We start from the raw sequence: 11887 nt of genomic DNA, 5'->3' as shown, positions 1-11887 counted from the left end.
ATATTACTCCAGATAATTATAGGCTCCAGATAACGAGGACTTCAGTGCCTCAGACCGACTTTTTACTCACAATATCGTCAATCTTTGAGATATCTTAATTAAATTAATGATTTAGACTAAAACACCAAAGAATCCAATATTCAACGATATTCGGTAACCGGTAACAAATTTTCTCTCCAATGAAAAATTTTCTCGTAACATCAAAAAAAATTCTGCATCGGCATAGAACTTATAGGTAGTACTTCCATATGTCAGATAACCCATCAATGCCCATTCAAAAATTATACATAGTACCTTGACGACATAGCGTGCATGTGACGTCATAATATAAACATTTTCGTTTCATATTATTAGCTAATGAGTTTATGTTTTCATTTATATAATATGAAAATCATTGAGTAAACAAGTTAAATGGTTTTTGTGATACACAAATAATACAGACGACATACCCCCACGCATATATTTGAATTCGATATGCCTAATTTTATGAAAACATTTTCAGATGTTTGTATGTATTTATTAGTTCATGACATTCGATTTGAAAATGATAAGAGCTTAAACTCATTTCGTTACCAATAACAGTAGGCATTACCAATTATAACATTCCCGAAGTTACAACTAAATTTTATTATAAAGCAAAATGGCCATCAATTTGAGAGCCATAAATTGGAGAGCCGCAACGGTAAAAGTAATGTTGCTATCATTTTTCTATTACGCGCGATTATGTGGCGTCTGTGCTTTTACTTATCGCAAAACGCCGAATGAAGAAGCATACGAAACATTATCCAGTTACAGTTCTAATACTAAAATATATACCGTTAAACAATGCAAGTGGTACAAATGGTTTTTCGGCATTTTGCGAATGTTAGGAGCCATCGGTTATATTTATGGCACACTTATGATGTGGTATACCGCCGATCACTTCTACAATCTCATCACATTCCTACAGACTAATCTGATGGCCAGCGGTTCCGTTATTATGAGCATTTCTTTTCTGCTATGGGGAGAAAAATTCGCCCACAACATTAACTATTTCCTATGCATCTTCCGACGAGCCCAAGCCTTAGATCCACAACAACAAGTAATGGGTTTGCAACAGCTTACATCACTGCTAATCATAAATATTTGTGTTCTGAATGCTGCCTGGGGTTTTCTGGTAATCTTGGACTACACGGATTGGCGGGAGTTCGCGGTGGTGGTGATAAAACTCTACCTCGAAATTGGCATAGTTCTGAGTCTGCACATAGTGAGTATCGGTTATATGTGTGTTGGTTCACTCTACACTTATATGAACCGTTATATGCGTGAGGATCTCTTACCGCGCGCCCGAAGTTTGGATTATGTGCTGAGACGTAACAAATCGTATTGTTCACAACGTTATGCGCGTAAGCTCATACGTTTGACCAGAGAGCTGAATAACTGTGCGAGCATTTATAATGATATCTATCAGGTGGCAACGACTTTTCATCAAAATATACGCTTTCAAATATTATTCGCCCTCATGTTCGACTTCAGTCTGCTTACGACGATTATGTACAGCATTTTGTATTTGCACACGGTGGTCCAGGTTTTCGATTGGGACGCCGTGGTTTTTTGCATTCAAATCATTATCGAAGTGCTCATCATGATTTTGTCGGCATATTCAGCTGTACAGGGTGGACTGGGTGCTAATAAATTGAGTTTGGATTCGGTGTATATGGGCGGTGATACCGAGTGGAATCGAAGTGTAAGTTTTCTAAGTTATATCGCATTGCTTTTGAAGTAACAAATATCTGCAACCTGACATCTTAAAATTTCTTCTAATATATTCTATAATGTTTTTTTGTACGCTTAAATCATTTTCAGGTTGAAATATTCATCAATCGCATGAATTTGTACGAGTTCAAACCGAACGTTTTGGGTTTCTTCGACATTTCCAGCGATATTTTGGTTATGTTTCTCTCGGCCTCCGTAACCTATTTAACCTATATACTCCAAAATACGAAATTAAACCAACAGTAAATATTGACACACGAAAATGCAACCATGCGGATCGTTATGACTCGCTGTAAGCGCCAATTGCGGTACCGTTGCGGTTAGCAACCGTATTCCGTGCGAAACACAAACAAGTATTCTGGGGTTCGCGTCACGCACACCTACGAAAATAACCGAATATATAATTACAACAATTACAGAATATAAATAAATATTACTAGCACATACATAAAATTATGGATGTGATTTGAACCCTCGAGTCAAGTGGCATAATCACCTGGCGAAATCGTTCAATCACCATCCCTCTCAACTGCGAACAAGGTCCACCTGTCTCTCCGGCTGAGGCGTTTTTCGGTTCGTGTGACTTACTTGCATGCGAGGAAAACGTTAAATTGCATGTGTACAACAACAACAACAATAATAATAATAATAATTCAACGCTTTTGCAATCCTAGTAGTCGCTTGAATTATTCTACGCGACCGTATCGTGTCCAAAAATTGCGGTTAATAGAGCGTTCCGTTGCCCACATCTGTGCCACATTATCGTACAACCTACGTAGCAGCCGTGACGGTGTGGCCGGTTGTCTGTGAAAATCCGATGGGAAACAGTTGAGACACGTTGTTGCACAATTTCATGGCACATACCAGTGAAGTACATACATGCATATATAGAAACATATTACCAACTATATATACTCGTATATACAAACAATTGTCATGCTACTTGCCACAAATGGTAAGTCGAATGTTGACCAACGCCTTGCTTTTTTATTATTTATTGTACATTACTTTAAAATACTTAAACATCTCACATATTTGTAGTTTTAATACGGCTTTCATATACATATGTACTTGCTTATGTACATATATGTATGTGTATGTGTGTTTGTTAGCCAGTGTTGCAATGCATGCAATGCTTCGCGGCAAGCAGCCGTTTGTTCTCATAATTACTAAATTTGGTCAAAGTTTTAATTACTTACAGCAACAACAACAATATTTGACTTTGTAATCAAGTAAAAGTAATTACTTACCTATTCATATGTATGTACTTACATATACCAAATGTATTGCACGAATGCATTTATTTGTTAGACACTTGAATATAATAAAAGAAATTCTTTCCAAAATTGATTTGAGATGATAGTTTTAATTTTTCTTATCAAACATGCTTCAAGTAACGAAAGAGAAAGTTAAATGATTCTGTTACCATTTAAATAAGGCGTGATAATTGGACCATCTAAAAGTACCAGTCACCCAGAAATGACCAGATTTAGCCAATCGGAAAAGATTGTGTTCCATCAGTACAACGCCGGGATACATATCCAGTCTATGGTGAATGATTTGGCTTGCGAAAATTTATCCTCAAGAGAAGCTTGTGAAAATTGACAGTCGCAGTTTTTTTGCCAACACGAGTTTATTCAAAATGAAAAAAAAAGAAACAATTAAGGAAGGGCTAAGTTCGGGTGTAACCGAACATTTTATACTCTCGCAATTTATATATATAACTTTATTTATATTATATAATACACAATTTGACCCACATATTCGTCATATATATTGTATAAAGTCCATTGAAAGTTGGAAACCATAATATTAGGTTAGAAGCCCCGAGGTCCTCGTGTTCGATATATGGGGCCTTAAAAACCTATGGTCCGATTTCGGCGATTTTTAGAATGGGGCTGCCACACTATTAACATAGTATTTGTGCAAAGTTCTGCATCGATATCTTCACTTGTACTTACTTTATATATTGTAAAGTAAACGATTCAGATTGTCTTCAAAGTTCTGGTATATATGAAGTAGGCGTGGTTGTGAAGCGATTTGGCCTATTTTCACAACATATCAGTGGGATGTAAGGAAACTATTACAAACCAAGTTTCATTGAAATCGGTCGAGTAGTTCCTGAGATATGGTTTTTGACCCATAAGTGAGCGACGCCACGCCCATTTTCCATTTTGTAAAAAAATCTGAGTGCAGCTTTCATCTGCCATTTCTTCTGTGAAATTTAGTGTTTCTGACGTTTTTCGTTAGTGAGTTAACCCACTTTTAGTAATTTTCAACTTAACTTTTGTATGGGAGGTGGGCGTGGTTATGATCCTATTTCTTTCATTTTTGGACTGTATTAGGAAGTGGCTAAAAAAAACGACTGACGAAAGTTTGGTTTATATAGCTCTATTGGCTTGCGAGATATGTACAAAAAACTTAGTAGGGGGCGGGGCCACGCCCACTTCCCCAAAAAAGTTACATCCAAATATGCCCCTTTATAGTGCGATCCTTCATACCAAATTTTATTTCCATAGCTTTATTTATGGCCTAGTTATGGCACTTTATGTGTTTTCGGTTTTCGCCATTTTGTGGGCGTGGCAGTGCTCCGATTTTGCTCATTCCTATGGTGCCAAGAAATAAGTGTGCCAAGTTTCATCAAGATATCTTAATTTTTACTCAAGTTACAGCTTGCACAGACGGACGGGCGGACGGACAGACAGACACTCGGATTTGAACTCCACTCTTTCACCCTGGTCACTTTGGTATATATAACCCTATATCTAACTCGTTTAGTTTTGGGTGTTACAAACAACCGTTATGTGAACAAAACTATAATACTCTCTTTAGCAACATTTGTTGCGAGAGTATAAAAAGAAAACATTTTACTAATACCTTTTAGCCGGGTTGTTTGCTAGAAACATTAAGGTTATATAGTTAACCGATCTGAACGATTTCTTCGGAGATTACATTATTACCCTAAGCAGTAATCCATGTCAAATTTCGTGAAGATACCGCGTCAAATGCGGAAGTTTTCCATACAAGACCTTGATTCCGATCGTTCAGTTTGTATAGCAGCTATATGCGATAGTGAACCGATCTGAACAATTTTTTCGGAGATTAAATTATTTCTATGAACAATAACTCACACCAACTTTCGTGAAGATATATATTAAAATACGGAAGTTTTCCATACAAGCCCTTGATTCCGATCGTTCAGTTTGTATGGCAGCTATATGCTATAGTGATCCGATATCGGCAGTTCCGACAAATGAGCTGCTTCTTGAAGAGAAAATAACATCTGCAAAATTTCAAAACGATATCTTAAAAACTGAAGGACTAGTTCGTATATATACAGACGGACATGGCTAAATCGACTCAGCCCAACATACTGATCATTTATATATATACTTTATAGGGTCTCCGACGCTTCCTTCTGAGTGTTACAAACATCGTGACAAACTATATATATCCTGTCTGTTCAGGGTATAAATATCTAACAAAATGCTGCATATTCGAGCTAAATCGTTTTATTTTAACTATACTGACTATAAGCGTCAATTCTTGTTCGAGAACATAAAATTCATGAACCATTTCGCTTGAGCATCGTCTTCCATGCGTACGACATGGTCCAACCTGAATCAATCGCTGAATTTTTATGTGCTTAACTGTATTCATGACGCCGTAGAGCTCATAAAGTTTGGTTCCATTTACATCGGTACTCTTTGCTCACGCACAGCTCCAAACATCTTGCGGAGAACAATTCTGTCGAATGTTTCAAGTAATGATGATAAAATGATAAGATCCTTAAAGAGCGTAATTTTTTTGGCTTAGACAGTTGGTTGTATTTCAGCTGGTTCTGAGTTCGACAAAGTCCTTTAAAATTGATATCTGCCAACAGTGACGTAGTGCCCAAGCTATGAAGAATCTTTGTATGTTGGTTCCAGACAGTGGCGGATCCAGAATTTTTTTTTTTTTTTTTGGGGGGGGGGGGTTAAAGTTTTATTACTCAACGTAGTTTTAATATAACCTCGCGAAAATTCAGTTATTATAGGACACGTTTTTTGTTTTTTTTTTGTATTTTTCCCAAAGTACAAATTTGACGCTAAAAAAGCTCGAGAAATATTTTCTTTTTATGAAAGGGTGCTCAACTGTTCAGAACAAAACTTTCTTGCGGAGGTGAAAAGGTGGAAACAGCGAACTTCAAGGAAGCATTTTCGAAATGCTCTCAAAGCTTTAGAAGCAGTGAACAAAACGTCTTTTGGGAATGTTTTCAAGATTTCACCGGAAAGAAGTTTTTCAAGTTTAAAGAGAATTAAAACCTACGAAATACTATTTACGAAACACGACAGGTCAATATAGTCTTAATGGTCTAGCATCAAGGAATATTCATATGGATATTGATCTGTCAATACTAGAAGAAATCTTTCAAAAACCAAGGAAAATATAACATGGAATGTGAGATCCCGTGTAATCCTCAATTAATCACTGAGCTTCAGCGACACTGCTTGTACAAATGTAGAGAAAGTTCGAATTATATGAATAACAACAAAAATCTTGTAACTTATTATAATTGCTTATAATTTGATGTGATTTTTTTGATCAATAACCTCATTCCAAACCCATATCAACAAACATATATTTTTCTCTGAGTTTAGGGGGTGTTTTAACACCAAAAAAACCCCTACCCCCCCGTGAATCCGCCACTGCCTCCAGATAATTTGTCTTGCTCTCGTTCGACTTATACTATACATACATACATGAAATATATTTGAGATTTAAGCTTACAAATAATACATTTTCCGATTTTTTTTTTTCAATTTCGATACTCAAATGTTGTTTCACCTAAACTGAATAAGCCAGCAACGTTCACAAAAGGTTCAAAACTGTATGTATATACAATTATGGTTTGGCTTTCAGTGACATTTGAGTAAAAATATCCAACTATATTTAAACTACAGCCAGATTTAACAATTACTAATTTTACCTTACTAATTATACCCTGAACAGTGTATATTGGGCCTAATCATTGAATCCGTTACGATCGAAAAATGGTTCGATTCGATCGAAAATTTTTACGTTGGAATCATTGAATCCGTATCGAAAATAAAATTTACGATCACATTGAACTTACTTACCGACTCAAAAAAAAACATTACGCTGCTAATTACGAAATCATTAAATCCGCAAAATCGAACATTTTGTTCGAAATCTATCCGTTGGTGAATGAGTTGCGGAAATGTAAAAGAAATAAACCATTTGGAAGTTTTTATGTAAACAATTACTGATGACGGACTAAATCATGTTTTAAATGGGTATTTTAGAGACGAGAGACAAAAACGGACTAACAAAAATCAATTAAAAATGTTTAAAAGCGATATAAAGTTGACCACTCGAAATAGCGAAAGAATTTTCTCAAATAGCCTCAGGAGAATTAAATATTTTTATGAAAGAAATTTCTCAATAGTTAAATGTCAGTTTTAATTTTTTGTGAATAAAGCAAAAACCACAGACACTTTTTCAAATTTATCGCATTTGTCGATAAATCAGTTTTACGTTCTCACTTTGTGGTAAAGCAGTTTATCGACGTAATCAATGATTGCATGAACATTTACGATCGAAAATCTTTATCGTATCGAAATCGAATTCGCTGCGGATTCAATGATTAGGCCCATTAAGTTTGTCACAAAGTTTGTAACACCCAGAAGGAAGCGTCGGAGGCCCTGTAAAGTACATATATAAATGATTAGTATGTTGAACTGAGTCGATTTAGCCTGTCTGTCTGTCTGCCTGTCTGTCTGTCTGCCTGTCTGTCTGTCTGCCTGTCTGTATATATACGAACTAGTCCTTCAGTTTTTAAGATATCGTTTTGAAATTTTGCAGATGTTATTTTCTCTTTAAGAAGCTGCTCATCTGTCGGAACTGCCGATATCGGACCACTATATCATCTAGCTGCCATACAAACCGAACGATCGGAATCAAGGGCTTGTATGGAAAACTTTCGCATTTGTCGTAGTATCTTCACGAAATTTGACATGGATTACTGCTTAAGGTAATAATGAAATCTCCGAAGAAATCGTTCAGATCGGTTAACTATATAAGCTTAATGTTTCTAGCAAACAACCCGGCTAAAAAGGATTAGTAAAATGTTTTCTTTTTTTACTTACTTTTTCTGACGTCTTTAGATTTGCTTAAACACATAGTTACTAAAAGAAATGCACCTGTGAAGGGTATATTAAACTAAAGTTAATATTTATGCATCTATCTCTGTAAGCAGATGTTGGCCAAACGGTACCTAAGCGCACTAGCCGTCTATTCTTGGTACTTGAATTGACTTCAAGTGCTTTTATAGGCCAAAATTAGTGCGATATGCTCCTCTTAATTAGAGGCAAACATTTGCTCTAACATTTTCGATCTTTATCACGTATTTCATGCGTATAAGAATGATCAAACAATACATTACCTTAACTATCTCTAAGTGCCATGAAGAAAGTGCTCTCAAAATACAACAAAAATGATTCAAAGTTTTATGAACGCACTTGCTGATATTCAGAGGTAGTGTATATATGTATATGTGTGTGCACATATAATTAAAACTTCATAAAAAACTAAGTACTACTACAAAACTCAAACATATGAATTCAGATGCATACTTACATACAAACATATTACATATTGAAGTAAGATAAAAATAGCTACCGAAAAAGCCGTTTACAATCTATGTACAACTTTGTTTATGATTGCATTTTCTTTTTAATGCCCATTTCAGTATGGTTCTTAAAACACTTAATGCCAATAGACTCTATTCCAACAAACACACATACGCACATATGTTTATTGGCATGCGCGTATGTATGTGTGTTTGTATGTATGAAATAGTAGTAAAATATATATAGACAGGTATGTAGTCGGTAGTAACCACTATTCTCCGAATAGCCACAATTGCCACAAAGTGAGCATTTAACGGTCTAAGTGGTCATAAGGCATAACCTAATGAAGTTGTGTGTGTGTGTGTGAGTGTGTCGATGTTTGTTTGTTTGCTACAACAACATTCTAGTTCTTAGTGTGTTTGTATATACTTATGTATTTATGTGTGTATGACCCTCCACTACATGTTGGTTAACCTATTACAAATGCTAATTATATGCAAATATAGGTCGCAATATAAGCTGATCCATCGGAACAAGTGTTTTGCCGGTGTCCGTCTTTTGTTGCCCTCGTACTTGTGGTCATTGTGGAAATGCATAAATTTTATGCACTCTGCATTTATCGCAAGAATAACACGATACGTATAAGAAGCTGATTTTAATGCTTTAGCATAAAATATTGTGCAAACTAATTTACATATTATTTCAAAGTCAAGTGCAGCACTTCGCTGCTGAGCTTGGGAAAATTTGGCCAAAAAATCGTTATGCACTTTAATTGAAATTATAACGGTTATTTGTGTACGGTAATTAGAAGTGCTTGGAAAGGAAAATAAGTGTGAAGGAATGGTAAAAATTTGTTATAGCAGAACACCCGGATTTCTACGGCAAATATAAAATTATTCAAAATTTGAAGCTTGGAAATATTCAACTTTAATGAATAATTTTGAGAGTTTTATAGGTGATTTTAAACGTGTATGACATACAACTAATTAATATTGTCTAGTCTTTATATATATAAATTTTCTGTACGTATGTATATATGATATTGATATCATCGGAAGCAACAACCGCGCCGTTTGTTCTGCTTTTTCCCGTCTGGATAAGGAAGCGAAGCGAATGGGTCTGGAGGTGAATGAGGACAAGACGAAATATCTCCTGTCATGAACTATGGCGTCTTGGCTCCCACGTCACTATTGACAGTCATAACTTCGACGTCGTCGATAATTTCGTATACCTGGGAACCAGCACCAATAATACCAACAATGTCAGCCTCGAAATCTAGCGCAGAATCACTTTTGCCAACAGGTGCGACTTTGAACTGAGTAGGCAATTGAAAAGTTAAGTCCTCCCTCGACGAACCAAAATCAAACTCTATAAGGCGCTTATCATTCCCGTCCTGCTTTATGGTGCAGAAGCGTGAACGATGTCAACATCAGATGAGACGACAGTAGGAGTTTTCGAGTGAAAAATTTTGCGCAGAAGAGTTATAAAACGACATTAACATAGTTCAGCGAATAAAAAGAGTGCGGCTACGCTGGCTATGTCATGTTGTCCGAATAGACGAAAACACTCCGGCTTTGAAAGTGTTCGATGCAGTAGCCGCCGGAGGAAGCCGAGGAAGGGGAAGGCTTCCACTCCATTGGAGGGACTAGGTGGAGAGCGATCTGGTTACACTTGGAATCTCCAACTGGTGCCGAACTGCGAAGGAAAGAGAGGTGTGGCGCGCTCTCATCGATTCGGCTATAACCGGCTAATCGGTTCCAACGCCAATCATATACATACATGTATGTCACTGAACTCCTCCTAAATGGCTGAACCTATATGAATGAAATGTTTTATGTGTCTTGAGGAGGATTCGAGAATTTTAAGTTTATAAATTTTTAGTAATTTGTAATAATCTGTATCTCTGTTGTAGAAGATTCGGTTCAAAAAACTTATCAAACATTTATGCGATTGCTTGTTTTGCAGATTTCGTTCCAGTAATTTTGATGTCAAAAATGATCAACGCTCTGGAAGACCATTGTCGAAAATATCGATGGAATAATGGACATCGTCGTGTCCGTCCATCACGTCATCCCTGTTTTGAATGATCAGGAACTAATTACTGCACAAAAAATTTTATGGAACCATTTAAATAAGGATGGTTACAAAATGGAAGAGCGATTTTTGGGTTTACGCGAGTTAATGCAAAAAAAACTCATGGACCGAATTTTCATCTGCGAAGCGCTGCTCAATCGCCATAAAATCGATCCATTTCAGAAGCGTATGGTTACTGGTGATACAAATTGGTACACTTTCAGCAACATCAAGCAAAAACGATTGAATCGTGATGAACCGCCACAAAAGGAGTCCAAACCAGGATGGATGATGATGAGCTCCATCTCCATTTTGTCCATCTGAAATTTCGGGGTGTGTTTCTTCTTAAAACGCTATTAAAAACATTTTGGATACCTACCTATGAGAAATGCTAGATATGATCATTGATGGACAATGGTTTTAAGAATAACAATTTGTGTGTCAATTCACTGAAACCAGTTGATGCTATCTGAACAGGGTTATTTGGGTGTTCTATAAAAAGTTGGGAAAACCTATTATCTATTAAAGTCTGTAAAATGTATTAAAAATTTACATACGAATGCAACAAAAAATTTATACAGTTGTGAACTCAATATAAAAGAATCTGTCTACTCTATCTGTAGCCGTTGAAAGCTGCTGCTAATTAGCTGTCAAACATCCTATAACGAATAGAAGTACTACTTAATTTGATTGAGAGTGAATAAAAACGATGCTGTCAAATTTTTTTCATCGTTATGAATGAGAGTAACTTACAATTTGATTACTCGAATTATCTTCCGAATATGTTGTAGTAGTTCCACAGATATTACACACTCCAGAAAAATCAAAATGACCTTTTAATTGTGGGTCATTCCGCTGAGTTCAAACCTGGCGGAAGATTTCAATAAAAGGTCAGCGAAGAAATTGTAATGATTAGCTACTCAAAGCACAAATTAGAATTTCTTCCAATTGATTTGAAGAATTTGCAATTGCCCATAGAAAGCTTTACAGCTACTATATATGAAACTGCTCTCGAATCATTGATTAAGCAAATTAATTCAACGCCTTTTTTTGCATGCGGAAGAAATCTATTTGTGCTGAGAATTAGGTGAAACGCAAAGTTAGAGCTGGAGAACTACTACTATCAAATATACACAGACAAAAAATGTATACTTTTTATTTGTTGTTGACTAATGCAATGAATGATTGAAAGTATAAATCAAATTTGTTTCAGACTTAATTCATAGTCAAGCATTATATCCGCCCTTGACTAATGAGCTACAGCCCATGCAATTATATGTTGTGCACAAAAAAGTCTATAAATATTTTTACGTTACACCATTTGTGCTTATTTCGCTTTTGTATTTTTAGTTTTTTGTTTTTGTTGGTAGAAAATTTGTGCGTGGCTTGTAAGCGTAAGACTTGTAGAAATCTGTATTTATATATGT

General features: G+C 35.9%; 1 protein-coding gene across 1 annotated transcript; it reads left to right on the top strand.

Moving 5' to 3' along the window:
* The first annotated feature begins 587 nt into the window (after nucleotides 1-587).
* LOC105213331 (putative gustatory receptor 93c) lies at nucleotides 588-2801 on the top strand. The gene is made up of 2 exons (XM_054233108.1): nucleotides 588-1747; nucleotides 1846-2801. The coding sequence occupies exons 1-2, from the start codon at nucleotides 641-643 to the stop codon at nucleotides 1999-2001; spliced, it is 1263 nt and encodes a 420-aa protein (XP_054089083.1). The 5' UTR covers nucleotides 588-640; the 3' UTR covers nucleotides 2002-2801.
* Nucleotides 2802-11887: the final 9086 nt, after the last annotated feature.

The sequence above is a fragment of the Zeugodacus cucurbitae genome, chromosome 2, assembly GCF_028554725.1.
Source record: "Zeugodacus cucurbitae isolate PBARC_wt_2022May chromosome 2, idZeuCucr1.2, whole genome shotgun sequence".
Lineage (NCBI taxonomy): Eukaryota > Metazoa > Arthropoda > Insecta > Diptera > Tephritidae > Zeugodacus > Zeugodacus cucurbitae.
The sequence above is the reverse complement of the archived record's forward strand: the minus strand, read 5'-3'. Positions and strand labels throughout refer to the sequence as shown.